The sequence below is a fragment of the Perissodus microlepis genome, chromosome 23, assembly GCF_051167445.1.
Source record: "Perissodus microlepis isolate ML-2025 ecotype Zambia chromosome 23, ASM5116744v1, whole genome shotgun sequence".
Taxonomy (NCBI): Eukaryota; Metazoa; Chordata; class Actinopteri; order Cichliformes; family Cichlidae; genus Perissodus; species Perissodus microlepis.
The window spans coordinates 21,703,512-21,727,036 of record NC_140482.1 but is presented as its reverse complement, the minus strand read 5'-3'; the positions used below and the strand labels follow the sequence as shown (position 1 = coordinate 21,727,036).

Sequence of the window (23,525 nt, the reverse complement as noted above, 5' to 3'; positions counted from 1 at the left end):
TAAAGAAAAAATGAACTTGTCAGCACCTTTTAGCTCCATTTTGATTATTATGTTGACAGACCACCACCAGAGACTCCTGACATAATAGCTAGTTCTGTAATTACAATCACTGATCTGCTACGTTAGTGTTTTTTCATATCTAAGAACATTCAGGTTAAATTGGGTAAAAGACGCTACCTTTTTTTGATCCACAGCACGGTGAATCATTTAAACACTCAGAATTAGAATGGCAGATGGTAAATATAGTGCACCAAGTAGTGATTTCATTACGTGCAGGGTCATAACCAGAAAATAGTGAGGCTTTTTTTCACTTAATCTATCGCATTTTAGGGGTAAAACGTTTGCTCCACTGACCAGTAGGCTAAACTTCTAAATAAACTAGATCAAAGCATTACAACACAGTCAAATTTTGAAAACTTAAAAAAAAAAAAACAGCTTTCCTTTTCTGGTATGTGGAAATATGGAATTATCCCTTCATTTGAAATGTTAAAAAAAAGCATTTGGGAAAAAAAGTTACTACACAACAGCAGAAACCATTCTTCATGAGTCACACTTCGACCTAACACCTCTAAACGCAACCCAGTCAGAGGCACAGTAGGGCCTTTTCAGAGTCTTTTCAAAGTAAAAGCCATCTAGAGCAGCGGTCCCCAACCCCCGGGCCTCGGACCGGTACCGGTCCGTGAGTCGTTTGGTACCGGGCCGCGAGAGTAGAGGCTCAAGTGTGAAATGTATGGTTTTCAGGGTTTTTATCGGTTTTCAGCGTTATTTTGTTATTGTTTTTATGGTTAACTTGGTTTTCCTGGGTCTTTTCACGTGTGTTATGAATAAATCTTCTTTTTTTCGGTACCAGTACTAGTCTTATTTTGTTGTATTTATCCGCGACACCTTAAAGGCCGGTCCGTGAAAATATTGTCGGGCATAAACCGGTCCGTGGCGCAAAAAAGGTTGGGGACCGCTGATCTAGAGCGTCACATTACCCCAGTTTTACTCTTTTTTCACTGACTTCCTGTCTATTTAAGAATGGATTTTAAAATTCCGTTGCTTGTTTTTAAGTCTTTGAATGGGCCCCCCTCCCCTTATTTATCTGAGCTTTTAAGTATCCAGATTCCTGCTACGGCACTAAGGTCCTCTACTGTTCTTATAATACTTGTAGGCCCTACACTGTGGACCCGCTACCCCTGAACACCAGATCTGATAATAATTTAGGGACCTTCATGTTGTTACCCAAAGCTCGCCTGTTTTCCCTGGCTTTTAGAGAATTTAGTGGTTTCGGTTTAGTTGTTTTAAATGTGCTATGCAAATAAAGTACAAGTTGAAGGTGCCAATTTTTACCATCCTACAGAGGTCCAGACATCAATTAACTCATAGCTGGTTATGCCCAATGCTGTGTGTTACTTTTGTTGGCTAATCCTCCCCCAGATTTTTGTGCTAAAAGGAAACACATAGGTGCATTTGCCAAACTGTTGAACTTTTTTATAAAACCAGGATCTGATATTGAAATAGGACTTGGCTGCTATTATATCTTGGCTTAGTAAAGTACAAAAACAAATTAAAAAGATCACACTTTTAAAATACAGAATTTTATTATTATTATTAAGATACAAGACTAAATGTTCGAAAGGCTGAAAGAGCAGGTGGCAGCAAGAAATCCCCAAAATACATAAAAGCAGCTGTGTTACCAGCTACGGCACAGAGAACCGTATTACTATTATTAACAAAAGGGCAAAACAACAGCAAGCAAGTAGGGTTAAGAACATGTGGTGAACCTAAACAGCCCGAGGACGACAACAGTTCTATTAAAACACCCATAAAAGACAATTAGAGCAAATTCTAAAGAGAGACGGAGTCATTAGAATTTAACCAAACCAGTATACCAATAAAAACAGAGGCCACGAGGTCCTCTTAAACCCAGAAAATTAGACCTTTTTACTTTCCTCTGGGAGTCTTTTGCTGAGTCTCCGGGTTCTTCTTCTGCTCTTACAGCGGCGTTATTCCCCTGTCTCATCTGATGACCCCGTGTCACTTGTCTTGCTATAAAACCTATCCTCCTAATTAAAGTAGTCCTTTCCCTTGTTTAGCGCTGTCTCACTCTGTAATTTGTGTCACTGCCAGTTTCTCATCTTCTTTTGTTTGTTCTTTTTTCTCCCCCCTCCTGCCTTCTCCTTCTTTCTCACCTCCTATCTACAGCTCCCCCCACCCCTTACACTTCCTTTATTTGTTGTTTCTCCTTGTCTGTCTTCCCCTCTCGACCTAATCATTTCAAACTGCCGCATTACTATTCACCACATGGCCGTATATCTCATTATGTCGAAGCCCACAGCCTCTTTGTAAATTTCAAGCTCCCCCTTCTTTAAGTCCATCACAATCGATATGGCAAATGCTGCGGCACCTTCCTCTACCAGAGCACCGTGGCACACAAGTCTTCCATTAGCCGCTAATGGCTTCCACAACTAATAGAGTTTTCAACTTCAGGTATCAGGTGGAAGCAGGTGTTATTTTATGCTATGCGGTTGTGTTGATTCTGCCATCGGAAAGAAGGGGAAAATGGAATACAGATTGGAAAGAAAGAGGAGAAGAATGAGGATAACAAAAGAAAAGAGTGTTATTAAGAAAAGAATTGAGTGGTAGCGTAACACTAGACACAAGTGAAAGGGGTATGTAAATGGCAAATGCATTAGTGCCATCATTAGTGAAGAGAAATAGCTTTTAACTTCCAACTTTTAGGCTTGCCTTAAGCAAGATTCACCTCAGAAGATTGAGAAGCAATTTGCGAAGGGTAGGTACTGTTAATTTCTCATTTGTTCGAAATTTGAAAGTCAGTGAAAACTAAGTCGTATGAGTTGCTGGGCTTGGATTAACTATAAGGAAATCCAGCGCGGTGTAGTAGAAGCTGTGGCTCCTTTAATAAAGCAAGTAAAAGGATCACATAGCCTCAAAGGCTTTTATCTTCTGACCTGTGAAAATGGAAGTAGCCTTCAATTAGAAATTGCTCTGTGCTCTATAGGGTGGGACTGTTTGGTGAAATGGGTTAGGGAAGGTAGTAAAAATAGCTGTGAGTTTATGTGTGTCGCTGCAACAACATGAGGGAAGGTGTGAGCAACTTGAGAAAGACTGGCCACAGTCACATTAAGGATTGTGGGTGGTTGCTGGTGGAAGATTGGACTGTTTGAAGAGTAAGGCATGAGTCGGGGAGGTGATCTAAGAAGTCATGAGCCATGCAGCAAGGGCAGAAAAAAGGAAAATACTTGCAAGGAGAGTTAAACCAACCCGGTTTTCATTCCAGGGGTGTCAAATACTGTCTCGCTGTCAAAGCTGCTGGTGTCTCAGAGATAGGTGCAAAGTGTCCTTTGGCATCTGTGTGAAGACAGCCCTGGTCTCGCAAATCATCTCATATGGACCCATTGATGTCATTTAAATCCGCAGAGTTATTGTTATGTTATGTATGAATGTTATTGTTTTTCACCTAAACCCAACCCAATTATCTTAATAGGTTTGGTGCATAAACCAAATAAATTTTAGTGTGCAAATCAAACCAACAGCTTTTGGTATCAAAACCTAATCAAGTAGTTCTTGGTGCATAAACCCAACAAAGTACTTTTAGAAGCTCTAAGCATGACAAGTAGTTTTTGATCCCTAAACCTAGCCAAGTAGATTTTGGTATTAAAACCTAATCAAGCAGTTCTTGGTGCATAAACTCAACAAAGTAGTTTTAGCAGTGTAAAGTCCGCCAAGTAGTTTTTGGTGTCTAAACCTAGCTAGGTAGATTTTGGTGTGTAAAAACAACAAAGTAGTTTAAAGAACAAAAAGCCAGACAAATCTTTAGTGGGTAAACCAAAACAAGTAGTTTTCAGTCCAAAGACCTAATCAAGTAGTTCTGGGTGCATAAACCCAACTAAGTAGTTGTAGAAGCGTTAAGCCTGAGAAGTAGTTTTTAATGCCCAAACCTAGCCAAGTAGATTTTGGCGCATAAACCGAACAAAGTAGTTTTAGACGCATTAGACGTAGACACATAGGAGTGTAAAGCCGGCCAAGTAGTTTTTGGTATCTAAACCTCATCTTAGCTTTTTTTCCCCCTACATCTAATAATTTAGACTTTACTGAATAGTTTTTGGTACATAAATCTAACCTAGCAGGGAGAAAAAGTGAAGAAAACAATACACAGCTTCTGTCTGATAAATGTGTGATTTTCTGTCCTACTGTTTCGGACTTCTGTTTCCCCTCACCCAGACCGATCATGGCATGCCGTCACATTTGCCTTGTTCTGTCATAGGTGTCTTCACCAAGCACCTCAGGCACATTTCCTTTACCTTAGAATATAAAACAACTTAAGATGACTGTTGTTGAAAACTGGAGCATCAGTAAAATTAAATATTTAAAACAAGACTACTATGTTATCATCAAGTGTTGCTGTGTGCAGTTAAAGGGACACTTTGTCAATGAAACATCAGCGGCTTCAGTATTAGATGCCCGGTGATGAGTGTGTGTCAGCCTTACATTAGAAGCATTTTTGACCGATTAAAAATCGACAGTTTAACTGTGCGACACACGGCACAAACAAGCTATTTAATTGCTGCTAGCAGATGCTGAAAAAGGCTCTTAGCAGAACATTGTTTGTTTTCCACATGGCTCCACTGACATCAAACGATCTCTTAGCCCAACAGAAATGGGCCGCTCCACTAATAAACTTTTATGGCGATCTTGAAGCGAGCATCGCATTTTTCCGGCAGAAGACTCAATTTGACCTTCAGGGGTTAAATCTAAAGGGTGTCGGAGCAGATTGGATAATTTGTCAGCACTGGCTGAGGTTTGCACTTTATTGCAGTGTGCTCGTTAGTTTCTTAATGTTTCAGCAGTGTTCATGTTTTTTTTCTCTCTTCCCCTGTCTCTACAGGACACCCCTGATAGCAGCTGGAGTCATCGGCGGCCTATTCATCATTGTCATTCTGGCGCTCAGCGTGGCCGTTTATGTTCGCCGCAAAAGCATCAAAAAGAAGAGGGCCTTGCGGCGTTTCCTGGAGACAGAGGTGAGAGAGTAGAGGGTAGAGCAAACATATTGGGAGGTTTCTCCTCACCTGTGTTTTCTGAATGTTTTCAGCTGAATTAAGTTCCCTTAAAAAGTTTCATTGCACTAAACTTTTACCTTGTAAGGAAACCTTGAAATATTAAACCTTGGCTAAGGTACTTAGCCAAAGCAGGCAGCGCGAAGAAAGGTTGGAAAATTATGCATGGTCACCCCGCTGCCCATCGATCTGGCCTTGAAGAAGGTTCATTTCTGGGAAGCGTTAGAGAGCGGAGCGGACTTCATTATCAAAGGTGAAAGTCAAAGATCTGGAAGGGTGCAGGGTTTATATAAGCATCCATGCTTTGGTCCATGCCTTTTATGGTGCTACAGGACTCTCTCACACTGTTTCCTCCAGCAGTCATATTATCACTGCAGGTCCGCCGAGTTGGCCGTGCCCGTAGGTGGGGTAGGCTGCTTGTCATTCTGGATTAGGATAATTTACAGGTAGAGGCAGCAGTGTTATAGACAGCTGCCAGGCAGGAGATGGAATTAGAGGAGGGCAGCCATGGGCAGTTTCTGCCTCATCCCGGCCATGCACATCCATCTTAATCAAGCAGGCCCTGCTCAGACAGCCGCTTGACCCGGAGGGAAGTCTTCACTCCGTGCAGATTCGCTAATGTACTGTCACGGAGCAGGAGGGGGTGGCTGAGAAGGATTCAGGTTGGGGGATGGGGATCCACTTGACCCTTTTTTCTTTTGTTTTTTTGCATTTCTCTGTTCAATGTTCATTCAGTGCTGCAGCAGGAAAGCCTGAAATAAAGCCAGCATAGCCTTTTTTCCCCTCCCCCTTCATTCCCTGAGGGGACGTGTAAAAGTAATTAGACATAAAATCTTAAACGCCTCTGGCCCAGGGGCTACACAGATTAAGAGCGGGTCACAGGTTCCGCCCACATGCTCACATATTAGCAGCCATGGAGTGTCCTGAGCTGGACGTTTAACCTCAGTCTTTTTTCAATTCAATTCAATTCAATTAAATTTTATTTATATAGCGCCAAATCACAACAAAAGTCGCCTCAAGGCGGTAACTTTTGGAGGTTACCGCGTACGAGAGCATCAGCCGAACGGTGAAAGGACAAAAGCAGTGGATCGATGCCATTACCTGACGGTTGTGATCGGTGCCTGAATATGTAATTCCCCTGCTGTAATTTAAAATAATAGAAAGATTAAAAGTTCAGTCCAGATTCCTGTTATTTATTGCTGGTTCTAGAAGGGATTAGGTTCTTCATTTGATTTTTGTTTTCCCTTAAATGTATCATCTCATTGTGCATGCACGCACTACTCTCTCCATCTGAATGCTTTCCCGCGCTCTCGCTCTCCCGGCATCCTTTAAAAAAAAAGACCATGCGCTTTTGCAGTTTATATCACGCCTTTTTTTTTTTTTTTTTTTTGGCTGATGAAACTACGTGATAGGCTTTGGACGGCCGAGTGCGGATTCTCTATTCAAACGAATAATGGAGCTGACTCTGTGTCTGTGAATGGAGATCAAGCTTGTCTGGATGAGGGATTTGGGGGACGGCGCCGGGCTCTGGGACTCCCCCTCTCTCTCCTTATCTGCCATAGCTTTTTTAAACAGAGTGCTCACCTCCTGCGTCAGACGGGAGGGAAAGATGCCTCCAGTGCATGCTGTCAGAACGTGATCTGAGCGCCCGACTCCGCATTTCCATATCAAGGACACGTGTGAAGGCTGTTGCACTGTGTTGACTTGCAAAAAAAAAGGAAAGAAACACTCACACTCACTCTGCCATTTCACTGTTCTCCCTTTCTTTCAGTGTTTTCTCTGTTTTACTATTCACCGTCTGTCTCTCGTCGTGTCCTCATCTTCTCGTTTTTTCCCCCATTTTTGATCTCTGCTTATCTGTCTCCCTCCCTCGTGAACAGACGCTTTATTCCTCTGTCATCTTAACTTCCTGTTTTTGTTTTGGTTTTGGGTTTTCCTCCTTCTGTCTCACTCTCCCTCACCTCTCTCTTCACCTCCCTCACATACTATGGAGCCTTTTTGATGAAGCCCCTGAAAACAGATTGCTTTCACACAGGGGACAGGCGGCACAAACAGCAGCAGTCCCCTCACTGCTGCAGCGTGACCCCGGGGTTTTGACCTTTGAACCCAGCTCAATGAAGTAGGACTAATGCCTTTGAATCCTCCGATGCCCCGCCCCTCGATCCCCCTCATCTCCCCCTCATCTCCCCCCTCCCCCCAAGGTCCTTCTTCTAGCTCCTTTGTACAGGCGTGAGTGTTTCAGCACCACGGGTGAGGACAGCTCCCCTGCTGCTCATACGCTCTCTTACATGAAGGGTTTCACCGTGGACAGCTCCTGTTTTTCACCCCAAGGCAGGCTGACTGAGCAGAGGCATGGGGAATCATCAGAAATGCATGCAACTGAAGTTTATGTTAAATTTAAGCCAAGATCTGAGAAATTCAAACCGAATATGACACCTAATATGTCACAGCAAACATTAAACAAAGAGAATATACATGACACGCATTGTGGAACGTATGAAAGTTAACCCTCTGAGGCTTGAACCGTGAAATTATTGCCAGAAAATTTTTATCTTTTTAAACTGGAGTCTTTATTGAACCTTGTGGCGAATAAAAAAAGAGATTAAATATCACATTGCGTAAATCAGGTTTAATTTGGAGCTTCATTTTTGCTACAGATGACATTTTTGTTCAGTTTTATTGCTTAAAAACTACACTGATGATGTAGCAGTCTCAAAAATTCAAAAAACCCATGTATCAAATATGATGTACTTGGCATTAAAGGGTTAAGGTACAAATTTGTGTTTTATATTACATCCAGCCTCTCAGTTTTCTCATACATAAGGATACATTGCATAAAGTCACATAAACCTCTATAGAAAGGGCTAATAACCTGGGATATACTCCAAATACTCTGAAGCCCAAAATCATCCAATGAGAGGCACTTCTGCAAACTGAAGCGCCTTGTTTTTTGGGTTTTCTTTTTTCGAGGGGTCAGAGAAGAATGTCCGGGCTGGTTTGAGCTGACAGAGAGGTTACGGTAACTTGGATAAACCACTCTTTACAGCAGTGGTGAGCAGGAAAGCATCTCAGAAATGCCCAGCATGTCAAAGCTTGAGGCAGACGAGGCAGAAGACACAGCCGAGTTCCACTCCTGTCAGCCAGCAAGAGTAATCGGAGGCAGTAGCGGGCACCAGGCTCAAAAGAGCTGAACAGTTGAAGACTGGAAATAAAAAAAACAACATAGCCTGGCAGAAATCCCCGCTCTGCAGAGGTCTCGTTTTTTCTTTCTTTTGCTGATTAGCTGGATCAGGTGTCAGGTGTGTTGTGCTAATCAAGAAATAATCAGGTGTGGGTTCTGAGGACCAGGACTGTTTGTTTCTGTGATTTGATTTCTTTCCTCGGTGGACTTTTTATAGGCATGCACTGCGCTTCTGTAACGAGAGTCATAATCAAAAAATAAATGGACTCATTAAAGAAACAAATACTCAGCTGAAGGCATCGGTCCATTTAGATATCTATGTATCTACATTTTTGTTGTTTCTTTATATTACTGTGTCTAAATTGTTATGGTCACCTTTATTCTTCAGCACAGTCTGAACTCTCTTAAGCAGCTTTCTCATCATTTCTTTAAGTCGCCTTCAGGAATAGTTCTCCAGGTTCTTGAAGGACATTCAAAGCGCTTCTTTGGATGTTTCTGCCTTTTGTTCTGTTCTCTGTCAACATGATCCCACACTGCTTCAATAATGTTGAGGTCCGAGCTCTGGGGAGGCCAATCCATGACTGATAGTGCTCCACTGTTTGTTTTTCTATGCAGGTATGGTTTTACTGCATTGGCATTTTGGTTGGGGAGCATTGTCATGCTGAAAAATGAAGCTGTTGTTAATCAGATGTGTTCCAGATGTTTTTGCATTGTGGATCAAAATCTGATGTCACTTTTCTGTATTCATAATTCATCAATTTTTGCAAGATCTCCAAAACCAATCTCGATTCATCACTCGTTTAGACCTGTTGTTTCTGATTTTCAGTCCAGTTTTTGTGTAATTTTCATTCCTCAGCTTTTTGTCCCTGTTTCCTTTCCTTAAGCATTTTTGACAGCTACCCTTCCACATTTCTGATGACACTTCAGTGTTCAGTAGATGAAGCTGAAGTAGCTGAAGGTCCAGATGCATCTCCTGTGTCAGGTCTTTGCTGGATTATTTCCTGTTTCTTAAGGATGTGCTTCAGATCATTTTTTTAGGCCTGACACTTCTTCTTTTGTCCTCCACTTTTCCTCAGTTTTTTTAAGGACACACTGCACACCATGCTGAGATATGCCAAATGTTTGGCAATAGCTCTTTGCGAATTACATTGTTGGTAATTCTATTTTATGCCAAATTGTTTTATCTTTGGCATTTTTCATAGATCACTCTAAAGAAATGGTAACAAATGATGTGTTTTTGTGACAGCCTGCTAGTAACAAAGTGCCTAAAGATACAATCTAAAATTGATTCTTTGTTAAGTTAACTGTATGTCTAGACAAAAACACTGGTTCATCCCTTGAATTAGGAGCCTTTGCTATGCTTGACTGATTCATAGGTCAGTGCTAAATGGTTTAACAAACAAAAACGTTCAGGCACAAGGACTGGACTGAAAATGAGTGAAAAAGGAACCAATGTCCAAATAAATAGTGTACTGTAAAATATCAAAGAAGAGTAGAAACGTTTGGAGTAACAGACAGTATAATACGTACCGTATAATCAATGCTAACAACAACAGGGAAGTTAAGTAGGAAAGTAAATAACACAGGCAATTGATTTACAAGTAAATGTAAAAAAAAAAGAAAAACAATATTCATTTAATTATTTCATAATTAATCCCTATATTTAGTTATAATATTATCTTTGGTTTATTTAAAGTCATATTTATTAATTCATCAATTATGGCACATTAGGTCCTCCGTATTTTCCAAACTTAGCCTAAAGTAAAGAACTTTTTTCTTTTTAAATGATAACTGTGAAAGTTACTGAGTCTTTTTCAAGTGACAGGAGAGATGAGTAAGAAAAAGTCTGTTTCAGTCCATACAGCAGTGGAGGAATTAGTTACTGCTCGCCTTTCTCCAATATAGCACTCTTGTTTAAGCAATCTCGCCGGATTTGAATAACAAAGTCAATATAGCAAATTAAAAAAAAAACAGGGGTTGACCCAACGTACTTTCCGGCTGAGGCAAACTTATTAACATTCAAAGCCGCTAACCCCCCCCCCACACACACACACAAAACCCACATAAACAAACCACAGCATTCGAATGAAGATCAGACGATGCTGGTTGTTTAATAAAACAATGTTAGGTGCAAAGAAAATTCCTTTTTTGTGACCTTGTATGTCTCAGTCCATGTGTTTGAGTCTAATAGTTAAATGGCTATCACATTTTTACATTTGTAATTGCGAGGTTATTGTTATACAACATGTTTGTCTGGTATAAATTCCAGTGACCCAATTTTAACCCCTATTAAATCACTGGTGCTTTCGTAAGTCCGACATCAGTCACTAAGAATCAAAATAAGCCAACAAAGTTCACCTGAAAATTGACCAGGCAGCAACACAGGCCCGAGACCACCTACTGCGACTGCTCCGGGGCAAACGCTTGTAGCACGACAAAGTTGTTTCACCTCAATATGTTTCAATTACAGCCAACACAACAAATGTAGCTCTTTGAATGGGTAATGCGAACATTAAAGCATGTACCCGAGGGTTTGCAGAGCAAGTTCATGTTTGAAGACACTGTTTACTTATTCAATACACAATAATTCTGTGAATGTATTCTAGCTCGAGGCTTGAACATACTGCTTATTTGTCCAATGAAGCATCCCAATCCTCTCCACCGCGCCACCAGTGAAGCTCATTTGGCAAAGGCACGGTGCATTATTAGCTGGTAAATAAAGTGGCGTGGTGAGTGTGTGCGCGAGTGAGAACGAGCTCAAGAGAGCTTCGTCGGCTACGGGTCTGTGTCTTATTTAATAGACCTCTCCTCTCTCTCTCCTCTCCAGTCCAGTCCAGCCTCATCCTAATGAAACAATAACAACTACAGCCTGTCACCATCTGCTCTTATTACTGCTCCATCACCACCTCCCTGTGCCTCATCTCTGCTCTCTCTTTCCAAATCACTCCATTTCTCTCCACCCACAGCGGCAATTGTTTTTTTTTTTTGTTATTCTAGCAATGTATTCACACACACCGAAATGCAAAAAATGCTCTTTGCACAAATACCATGCTGATATGATGGATGTGACCAAAGCTTGCCCTTTCTGTTGAGGTAAATACATCCAGTCAGCAACCAGTCATTGCTAGAAAATTTCATATTTCATTTAAAGCCTCAGAGGCACACTGTATAGACGCAGTGATATACCCACTGTTTGTAAAGCCTGTCTTGGCTGTTTGGAGTCGGAGGTGAGCATAAGAGAAAAGACAGCTAAGTTATCAGGTAGAACTTGGAAGATTTATTAACAAGATACAGGCATAGACTGTATGGATGACCTTCAGAGACAGGTACCTGCTAATCAGGGTGAAGGAACATACTAGAATGTCACTCACCAAAACTAAAGAAATTACCTGTCTTTGACAGTCTGTTAGTGTAATCACCACAGAGTTAGCCATATTAATCATCAAAACAACTGCACTAAAATGGTCCTTAACAAAGCACAGGGATGTTAGAAATAAATTATGACATCTGATTATTGAACTCAGAACTTTTTATGCGCAGAAGGCAGTAAACATGCTTATTCTGCTGTAAAATTGGGCATTTTACCATGGGACTCGACAGTTGTTGATTCCCGTTTTTGGTGCCAGCCCCCAAAGTGGCCATGTGAGGAAGTGCAGCTTGGGCTCAGCACTGTATTCCCATAAGTTCTCCCAGCTAAAATGACACAGTACATATAAATGTAACCACGTGTGCATCAGCTGTTTTATTAGCTACATAAATGTACTTGGCAGACTCCCTTTTGCCTTGAGAACTACTTTCATTCTTCATGGCACAGATTCAGCAAGCTGCTGGAAACATTCCTCAAAGATTTTGATCCATGTTGACATGATATGAATTGCAATTGTTGGTACTTATTTGGATATTATCATCTAAAAAATAATTAAATAAATCAAGACTTATAAAGCCTGTCCATATTCTGTTTCCTAACTTTTGTCAGCTCATGTAAATTGCTTCAGTTTCCTGTTCATAGCTGACCAGAGTAGCACCCAATGTGGTCTTCTGCTCCTCTCTGTGTCGCTCCTCATACCTTGGTTGTAACAAGTTGTTATTTGAGTTACTGTGGCCTTCCTGTCAGCTCAAAGCCTTCTGGACATTCTCCTCTGGGTTTTCCAACAGTCACTGGCTATTTTCTCTTTTTTAGGCCATTCTCTTTAAGAGATGGTTGTGTGGGAAAATCCCAGCAAATCAGCAGTTTCTGAAATACTCACCAACAACCATGCTACGTTCAAAGTCAATTCAATCACCTTTCTTCCCCATTCTGATGCTCAGTTTGAGCCTCAGGAGATTTTCTTGACCATGTCTTCCTATACCCACAGTATGCCCAAACAGTTGCATTAAATGTGTGCATAGTTCACAGTTAACTGTCAGGTAAGATGTCAAATGCTTCTATCAGCATTTGAAGCGATTTGAAAAACGTCATCAAAGCAGCACTTTAAATGGCGGGGTTACTGCAACGTACATTGCATGAAAAAAGAAGAAAAAGAAGAAAATTGATGTTTGGAGTTAAAAAAAAAAAAAAAAAATGGGTCCATTTTCTTGACCTTGGAAAGAAAATTCAGTTTCTCTCCATGTTAGATTTATGATCCAAACCTTTTAAAACATCTCACATGTGCCCCAATGTGATACAGCTGTGGCCGTTTGTTTCCGCGCTTCATCTTAACGCTTGTACAAAAATGCGATTTTGGTGCTCTACAGACCGAATGAGGTTTCGAACAGCACGTTACCGTCACTCGATCCACTCAGTCATCCTCTCATCGCTCCTTCCTTGCCCTCTTTCATCTCACTCACTTCCCCCCGTCTTATGAAATTTGTCATTTCCCTTCCCCTGCTCTAACTCACTACCTGCGGTGACATCTCAGCGGGCTTAACACTGCGCCTTCAGGACCGGCCATAACGATAGCCATTAAACGACGTGTCATTGCCGAGCTGCGGGCAATGTCATCTATTCTGCAGACCGGACCAGCGCTGCGATTGCCGGTCCTATTGTGCTGATGGTTTTATATCACATTGAGTAAGTGCTTGTATGGCTGACCGACTGATATATGGTCTCATTATATTGTTTGATGGTCGTGGCCAAGCCGGGTGATTATGACGCTGATAAACCGCAGCGAATGAGGGACCCGATATGCTCATTAAGACACGTATTGATCAGGTGCATTGACTTTTTGTGTGTGTGTGTGTGTGTGTGTGTGCTTCATCTGAGATGTGTACTATAGGCTGCCTGGATGAAAATGTGTGTGTGGCTTTCTCTCTTGCCTCTGGCTCAGATCTTTTCACGGCTCGGTTACAGGTGCCAGCTCCTGCTTTTTTCATACTTAGTCGCCGAGGCTTTGTTTAGCGGCTAGCGGTGAAGGCGGGTGGCCAGGCCAGCTGCTGGGATGCGGCTCAGTGTCAGCTGTTACTGGCAGGGAGGCGGCGGGCGGAGGAGGCTTGTCATAACCTTGAATTGGAATTGTTTTGTATGTGCACAGCTGGTGAGCTGCTGCTCTTTGTCGACTGTGATAGCAGCTGACACCAGACTGTGATTTGCCTAGTGGTGGGCACGCTGCGGTCCACTCTGGCAACTGCCAGTTCTGACAGAACTCCACTTTCACACCCCCGAATTGTCTTTCATAAATGTGTGTGTGTGTTGCAGAATCATAACTATCAGGGCCGTACAGTCTCAGTTTTTTGGCTTCTTTTTTTATTTGCTGCAAATAAAAACCTTGTGTTCACCTTCCACCGCTCTTTCCTAGACTTGCTTTTTACTTATTATTTTAAATGGAGCGGCCTCACCCTGCTGCATGCTCCCGGTGGCTCTGAAGATGTGTTTTAGCATTCAGAGTGCCAAGTTGCAGGAGGTTAAAAATATTTGGATTTGATGTAAAAGAAAGGCACACTTCTAGTTTTCGATAGCTTTGCAATAAAAGCAATAGCTGCCAGGAGGTTTTCTTCACATTCTTGGCACCAGATGAGACGGAGAGTGGGATAAATAGTCTTAATATGAGTGTGTCTGTGTGTTTGTGTTTTGCTTCCTCAGCTGGTGGAGCCCCTGACCCCCAGTGGAACTGCTCCAAACCAGGCCCAGCTGCGGATCCTGAAAGAGACAGAGCTGAAGAGGGTGAAGATTTTGGGTTCGGGAGCTTTCGGAACAGTCTACAAGGTCAGTGTGTGGTAAAGCCATCCTGCAGACTCTGGTACTGATCAATATCAAGTAAATACAGGGTATTGCTGATACCTTCAAGTTGTAAAGGCAGCTTATGTAGGGGACAGCAGTGTGTCACAACTTGTTATGTTGTGTTAACACAATAAAACACATCTTTCAGCTTTTCATGTATTTTGAAAGCCAAAATGCCAGATAGTTGCTGTGCTATCAGATGCACTAATCACTGTTTAGTTACAGCTTTCTGATTGGCATAGAGTATGGCACCAACATGTGAGCACATCTCTCTTAACCCTGCCGTATAGGCTGAATCACACCAGTCCCTGCTTCTCCACAGCAACATATTTAAACTGTAGATGATTTGCTGGATATTGGTAAAATATTTGGTCAACTTCACTGTTATGACACAACACTGACAAATTAACACTACTGGAACTTTTATGGCCCTACACTGTAAATGTCCAAGTCAACAAAACATAAGATTTACATCATTTAAGTAGCTTCTTTAAGCTAGCTACGTATTAATGATGATCAGTTTCTTGCTCTTCTCCCACACGGTGACATTATTTACCCATCCAGAGTGAAAACGCATGTAGCTGACCGTACTTTGAAAGCTTCCATCCTGGCAGTAGGGTAAGATGAAGGATTCTATAAAAGATACACGTAGATGTGACTGAACTGGAGCTCTGAGTGAGAAATCGCCACTTGGGATTTAAATAAGGAGAGATCATTAGCAGGAATTGAACATCATTTATTGATGTACGGAATTCAATTTGAGGTATTTACCGGTTAGACCAGAATGGCCTATCGCAGCAGAACAGAATCCCGGTGGTGATATTGATTAGGGCAGGGCCCCCCGAGTCTACATCAGGGCTGGCAACTCGAGGCCTCAAGTACGGAAGAGGATTAGGGCCACTGGAAAAAAAAAAGTGGGCAAGTCTTTTTTTTTCTTCTTTTCCTGAATTCTGAGAAAAAAGTCAGAATTCTGAGATTAAAGTCAGAATTCTGACTTTTTTCTCAGAATTCTGACTTTTTCAAAGTCAGAATTCTGACTTTTTTTCTCAGAATTCTGACTTTAATCTCAGAATTCTGACTTTTTCATCAAAATTATTTTTTTTCAGAATTCTGAGAAAAAAGTCAGAATTCTGACTTTTTTCTCAGAATTCTGACTTTTTTCTCAGAATTTTTTTTCAGTGGCCCTAATCCTCTTCCGTACTCAAGGGCCGATGTCGTGCAGGTTTTAGATATCATCCTGGGTCAACACACCTGAATCAAATGATTAGTACATTACCAGGCCTCTGGAGAACTTCAAGACATGTTGAGGAGGTCATTTAGCCATTTGAATCAGCTGTGTTGGATCACGGACACATCTAAAACCTGGAGCTGGTCATCCCTGGTCTAGATGCTGGTGGGGGAGATGAATATGGAGGCTTGGATGGAACCTGAGTAACTGGGAGAGGCGGAGATGGGGAGGAGGTGGGTTGCGTGACAGCATCTGCAAACTAGAATGACAGATAACCAGTGATATTTAATGTCTGCAGAGTGGAGGCTGATGGGCCTGAAGGAGGCAGGCAGAAAGATGACTGGACTAGACCAGTGATGTCACAATGAGCTTGACTGCATGGCAAAGTGGTCACGTGACTGAATAGAAATTCAGTTGTTGACAATCAACACCAGATGTTCAGATATCTTTCATAGGTCATATTTGAGGGGTATTTCTTCTACTTTCCCCAAAAATAAACAAAATATAGACCTTATCACGCTAGTGTGGAGGGAATACCAATACCAGCATAGGTGTCAGTACTATCGATATTTAGATGAATCGGCACCTCAGCCGACCTCTCTCGGTTGAAGAACAACCTCTGAACAACAAACACAAACCTTTTCTTTTGTCACAGCGTTTCCTGACAGACACAAGCCGAGGGCGGCTCAAGGACCTGGAACGGAAGCTGCTGTTTGCTTGCCAAATTCGCTGCCCTTGGCAAAATTATTCATAGCACCCCGAAAATCAGCAGAATCCATCAAATAAATACTGCACGTTCTACCGCTGGCTCCAAATTCCTCTGGATTCCTCTACTCATCTGCCCGTTTTAAGGCATATTTTATTTAAATTAATCTGCATGCAATTTATGGCAGTACAATCCCACAGCAGTTTGCTTTTAGCAGAATTTAAGCCTCATAAAGTGAATTGAAATTGTGATATTTGTCTTTTCTAATCGCTTTATCCAAAGGGTTTTAAACTTAGTTATGCACGAGCTAATTGTTGAAGGCCAACGGTATGTTTTGAAGACGGGGTTGGATTTATTAGAGCTGCAGGAGACAGTTAAACACAACAACCACCATTCAAAGTCAGTTCTGCAGTAGCTCTGTGTGTGAGTGTGTGCCAGGGGTTGTTTATTGGGTACATTTATGGTGATTGCTTGTATATTTCAGGGCATCTGGGTCCCAGAAGGTGAGACGGTGAAGATCCCCGTGGCTATTAAAATCCTCAATGAGACCACCGGTCCTAAAGCCAATGTGGAGTTCATGGACGTGAGTATTTATATCGCAACAATTTGTATCTGTTTTCGGCCGTGTGTGTGTGAATGTGCGTGCACGAGCCATAAAGTGTTGTCACAGAGACTGCCGGGTCTGTCGCTTTGTGGAATCGTGCATTTGGCGGTAAATTCTTACGAGAGCACCTTCTCAGTCGGAGCCTGTAGTAAAGTGAACTCCACCACGCTGTACAGCCAGCCATGTATGGAACAAGACTCTATTAAAGAACAGCACTAGTTTATGAGATATGGCTTTATAGCAATGCAGGAATGATGGAAGGGAGAGGAAGATGAGGAAGGGCAGGCAGTGGAATTTCCATTTTTTTCTTTCTTTTCTTTTTTTTCACATACACAAGCGTTTGTGTCTCATTTATCACAAGGTTGTGCAAAAAGGTGCCTCATCAATATACAATTGTGGATGCTGGATCATGAACCCTTTCATCTAGCTGTTCATTTCTGTCTTTTTAAAAGCAAATATCCCGTTGTTTTCAAATCCACCTTTTCATTTGGGGGGATTTTTGGCTCTTCTTGATCTTATGTGGCACTGAAATGGAGTATTGTTGCATTTCAGGTTGCTGATTGGGTAAAACAGGTCAGCTTAATGTCTCATTATTGTACTCTATGCATGTGATGAACTTGGTCTGTGTTTTGTTTCTTTCCTTTAATTCAGCCAGAATAAAGATTTGAATAGATTATAATGAGAACGTAAATGAAATAGCTGTATGTGATATGCAGATGTTGGAGAACAGTATAAAAAATAATGAAATTGAATTGTTAGCAAAACAATGTGGATAAAAGGTTATAAGTAGCATGCAAAAAAAAGTTATTAAGCCTCGCAGTTGTAATTATTAGTCAAGTAAAGTACCCCGTCTTTCAGTTTTAAGGTTTTAAAAAGTTTGTAAATACAAGCTCAGACCAAGCAGACATGCCATAAGTCACTGCGTTACTAATTATAGGCAAAGATAAGTAAAAATGCAGAATCAGAGTGTGAAAAACTAATTCCACTCTCACCGCTTCCACATGAATTAAGAGGGTAGATAGCAGCTTGATGCAGATTATTAAATACTCTTGATTACCTGATCATCAGGAAGTGTGAGCACCTCTATAAAAGCAGACGTTTTTGTCAGTTTGAGTTATAAAGTCATTTCCAAACAATCTGAAGTCCGTCACTCTGCAGTGAGAAAGATTATTCACAGGCAGAAAACATTCAAGATAGTCCCTGATCTTCCCAGGAGTTGACATCTCTGCTAATTCAGTCCAAGGTCAGATCGTGCAGTGTTCAGAGACACTGCAAAAAACCCAGTAGCTACATCTCAGACTCGACAGGCCTCACTGGCTCATGGCATTTGGTTGCTAAGGAAGAGAGGGAAGGGACGGCGGCGAAAGAGAGAGAGTGATGTTGATAGCAGATTTTAAAATTTGAGAGAGATTTGTGATCTTTTGCGTGTTTGGAGTGTGTAGTTAGCGTGTAGTGTAGTCAAAGATGCCACCAGTGTCTCCAGGTGGACAAAAGGAGGAGTGATACACCCCGGAGGTGTCGGGGCAGTAATGTGCCGCTCTGTCTGGTGCTTGAAGTGGCACAAATACTTTGTGTGGCATCTTATTGTGGCACCTGATTGGGAAAACACACCTGAGACATCGGCTGCATTTAATGTAAACAGTTGTACCTTTGCTCTTTGCTGCATTTGTACATAATCTTTTAAAATGTGCAATTTATGTTTGCATTTCAATTTGTGAAAATGCTTTGTTTAACATGTTTGTGGTTGTTACAGTAACTTTTTGCTTCTCAGATTTTGTGCTTTTTTTGGTGATTTTAGTTCCATTGTGTTAAAGGGAACCCCGGCTATTAACACATGTTTGCTCTAAAATATGCATTTTGCTTTCAATAACACATATGTGGTATTAAAATACGCCAAATGTTTTCCTTTTAAGCACATTTTGATATTATTTGTATCCCACTGTAATTTTACTGTATAAAGAGCTAACATCTCCAAAATTTCTGGAGTAGTTAGTCATTATAAGAAGTGTTTATGAACTAAAAATCATGAACGTGGGATACTGTTAGTCCATGATTTCGAAAGGCCAGTGTATGCTCCCGACGCAGGGGAAACAAATTCTGTCGGGGATACCTAGTTTGGCACAACGGCTTCAAAGTTTTGCTGCACTGTGTTGCATGGAGAATCTGTAAAAATAACGATATCGTAATTTCACTGTATAATAGAAATTAGAATTCTATTAATGTTTTTATCATGCGGTTATGCGATACCATGGATAGCTGCTGCCATAAAATTAAGCTCTTTACACCAAACGCTCTCAGTCGCCGTTGCCATTGGCAAGCAGTAGCCGCATAGACACCAGTAGTTTTCCCTCACTCTCGCGTCCTCGTGTGACGGATTGTTTTCATCTTCATCTAAAGTAAGTACTGGTTGACTGTTTTCATCATCTCTCTCGATTTGCTCTGGTTCAAACTGGAAAAGTTGAACAGAAGCCATTTCCAGTGCGCTTCTAACTGTGAACTCGATGTGGTGCAACCATGTGACGTCTCTACCCAGAGTGCATTGAGAAGTAAATAACAATGGTGACCTATTTTAATACCACATATATGTTATTGAAAACACAGTGCATATTTTAGCGCAAACATGTGTTAATAGCCGGGGTTGCCTTTAATGTGTTAATACAGTATGAAAAATAACTGCAAAGTCAGACATGTGAGGTTGTGCTGAAAAGAATGATACCTAACAAGGCAAGGTAAACTGTTTCTAAAGGTGAAATCAAAAGTAGTCAAAAAACAGCCATTTATAACCTTGAACCCAGTGGGTCAGTACAGTTAAGCCAGAGGAAGCTTATTTATAGAGTAGCGACACTCCCACTCACATGTGCACTTGGACACACAACCCAGAGGAAGGTGTCCACGCTGGATGAACACTAATTGGACTGATATCATGCCGGAGTCTGGTATCCAGTTCTCATAGAGCATCCGTGATCCTTACACGTAGCATAGTGCTAACAACTGCGAGACAGATGGCTACACACAGTGATCAATACTAAGAATGTTAATGCAAAAATCAAACACTAAAATCATTATTCACAACTAGCTGACTACCAACCACAGTGCGAACCACTTTATTCTCTCTCCTGTCGCACACACAGCCGCGCTCCGTCCTGCGTTTCCCCATTTCTGGGCACTTTTTTTAATCTGTGTGTAATCCCTCCCTCCTTTTCATCGGTCCCTCTCTTCCTCTTTCTCGGTGTCTCTCCCAGTGGGCGTCCCTGTCCATCCAGAGCCAATATGCTCTGTCTGCTGGCTTGTTAAACAGCAATCTAAAGGCAGGCTCACGCTTCGCCACTGAGAAACTGGCCACTGGAGTGCCAGCTCCAAACACTCTCTGAAAGTCCGCACACACACACACACATAACCAAACACGCTCTGTGCAACAAAAAATAAGCCTCCCCATGGGGTGAGGGAGGGGGAGGCGGGGTGGGGTGGCCTTGCGTGCGAGAGATGCAGAGTGAATTGCTCGTGTTTGCAAATATGTGGATTTGACTCGATTATGTGACGTGTGAAATGCAAAGGCCCTAACAATACATTAATTTAATGCATCTGTTCCACTTTTGTAGCACTCGCGCGCAGACACCCACACGCACTAGCACAGGCGCAAGTTTCACACGGCTCTGCCAGTCTATCACCTCGTGTTTGTGCAAGTGTGTGTGAGGGGGGCAAGTGAGCAAGGGAGCGAGATGGAAAAGGAGGGTCAGCCGGCAGTAATGGAGGTCGGCGCTCAGGGAGATGAGAGGGAAACCAAAACACGCACACACACGCACACACACACACAGGCAAATCCTCGTAACATTTGCCCGGAGAGTAGAAAGCAGGAGCAAGAGTTTAGCCCGACACAGTTTACGACTCCCAGGTCTCTATTGAGATCACAGTCTGAGAATAAAAGTGCTCTTCCCCCTTTTTTTTCCCTTCCTCTCTGGATCCCGAGGCGAGGCGCATTCCTGGTGCAGAGGTGGCTGATGGCGAGTGGTTGGGGGCAGGGGGGGAGCAGGTGGTTTTAAGAAGTGAAAAAGTAGTGGCACTACTTCAGTGCTGCGAGGCTCTGCTTAAATCAGGCCACTGATGGTGCCAAAAGCCTCCCGACGGCCTATGGCCCCGCTGCTGTTTAGAATTAATCTACTCGCGCACCACCCACACTGCCACCACCTCTCTCCCTCTCAGCTCATTCTTTAGCATCTAAATTTAAAAAGGCACCTCATCTATCCATCGGCTGCCCCGGGGCCAAGCCTGGATATACACCTCCTCGACCGCTTGCCGTATGCAAAGATGGAGAGAGAGAGTGTGTGTCCTTGAGGGCGTGAGTGTTTTCGAGAGCTGCCAAGAGAGTGTGTCTGCATGTCAGTGAGAGAGAGAATGAGAGCCCGAGAGAGGCAATAGGAGACGAGAACGAGTGAAGTGAGTGTTTCTGAGCGATGGCACTGAAGTGCAGCTTCTGCTCAGCCGTAACGCGTATACGCGCCGGCCACAAGTATCGGTCCTCGCCATCATAACACTTCATCACCGGCACACATCCTTCTGCTCGCAGCGCCGTAATAACAATTACCCAACGTTGACTCCCAACTGTTCAGACCCCTGCGTCTATCTGCTGCAGAGAGAGACGGAGAGGGAGGACAGAAAATGTATTTACACGCCAAAATGACAACAAGAGCGAGAAATTCTGAAGCAGCTTCTGAAATCAGAGGCGCAGTAACTTTGTGTTAGACAGCAGCGTGGATTCTAAGCATGCACGTTTCACTGTGTTTTTTTCTTTTAATTGGAGCAACATTTAAGAACCTCTGTGTGTTGTGCATGCTAAAATATAGATTAAAAAGGCTGTGTTTGTGCAGCTTTGAAGAAGGGTTCTGCAGGGTTTTCTCTCACTATGAGTTTACTCAGGGCAGATGCTGTGCATGCAGATATAGTAATCATCTCACAAATATTAATTTATGCATCTAACTTCACTATTAGGAATTCTTTGGTAGACACTGTAGTGTTATCCAAGGGTAACAGCTTGATCTGTCATAGAAAAAAAAGGATAATAGAACATAATGCTGCTCAATAAACTAAATATTTATAATGTTGATTGTTTTCCTACAAAAACCCAGAATAAAGATTCCAACATACTTTCAGCCCAGAGCGTCAGATACTGATGTATTGTCAGATGTTATGACAACGTGTCCTTTGGCGTCAGTGCCTTAAAAAACTGGGTTTACGGAAATGTTGAAACAGGAATGTCTTGACAACTTGATGACTTTAAAGAGTTAAAGTCGTCAAGTTTTGTTTGTATGGGTTCCCATTAGAGGCGGGAATCACCCGACACAAAACAATGTTATTGTGATTTTGAACATTTTGCAGTATCTTGAGTTAGAGTTAAACGTTGTCAATACCTGCTTTATTCAGTGAGGTTATCTCGCCTCCGTTATTGTTGTGTTGTAAAATTAGGCTTGTTAAGCACACTAAAACCTGCCATAAATGTTGACGTAACACAGTCAGTCTGCAACCAGTCTGTGATTGGATGGGGTCAAGTTGGCAATTAAATGCAGTTTGTTTCTGATAAACGATTAACTGTGATAAATCGTGGAAAATCATTGAGATTCAATCAGACTGATAGCAACATGTTTGCAGCCTATCTGCTTTTATAAATCAGAAAGCAATTATTTGCAGACCTTTAACAATCTCTCTGATAGTGTTTGCAAGCAGTCCAAGTCAGACTGCAATTGTTTGCAGAAAGGTTGCCTCCTATCAGGCAACCTGTGCAGTCGCCTTGAGATTAAAAGTGGTCACGAGTGTTCAACACCCTCAAAGTCTGGGCAGCTATTTAGTCACGGGTCACTATTGTTTCTTTTAAATGTCTGATTTTTGTCCTTTTTTTTTTTTTACTCGCCTTCCTGAGCCGTTAACTTGCTCTGAAGTAGGAGGTAGCTTTATCAGGCTAATTGTGTCTAGTGTGTGATGGTTTTCAGTTGAGCTGATTTAATATAAGGGCGCTCAGTTAATATTATGTCATTGTGGCGGTGCATAAGATGAGTACTTTGTAATATTTTTATTTATGTAATAAAATATTGATATTTGGTGTGCCTTTATCCACACAATATCACTAGATAAATATCATTGTGCAGTAGTGCACCAATCTCTAGTTCCTATGATATCAAATTTAAGTTGAAATAAACCTCAGTGTTTGCGTAAATCTTACCACAAAGACTTCAGTGAGATAATGTCAATGTTGAGTGTGTGAAAACTGTTTCCCTCTTTAATCAGCATCAGTATTTTCACAGCTAGTGCATCAAGGTACCAAAGTGCCAAACGGCTCCCTGTGTGTGTCTTGATGATGCTAACTTTTTTCAAAATATCAGATTTCAGTGCCCTGGAAAGGACACTAACTGTTACTGTTGCTACACAAAAATAATTTCCCCTCATTAATTTCCTTCAGTTTCTTTTTTTTCCCATAAAAAGGCTTGTGCTAATACGTAATAATGCTAATACCAATACTATCCCAATGGAAAAGAATCAAGAATCAGGAGTTGAACAGCCA

General features: G+C 41.9%; 1 protein-coding gene across 4 annotated transcripts in view; it reads left to right on the top strand.

The window, feature by feature from the left end:
• The window catches only part of LOC146361395 (receptor tyrosine-protein kinase erbB-4-like), a 363,843-nt gene that overhangs the window by 285,981 nt on the left and 54,337 nt on the right, over positions 1-23,525 (top strand). For all 4 annotated transcript variants that reach the window (XM_084922478.1, XM_084922479.1, XM_084922477.1 and 1 more), the window contains exons 17-19: positions 4,892-5,024; positions 14,300-14,422; positions 16,856-16,954. In XM_084922478.1, coding sequence (XP_084778604.1) covers positions 4,892-5,024; positions 14,300-14,422; positions 16,856-16,954 — 355 coding nt within the window. The remainder of the gene's footprint in view (positions 1-4,891; positions 5,025-14,299; positions 14,423-16,855; positions 16,955-23,525) is intronic.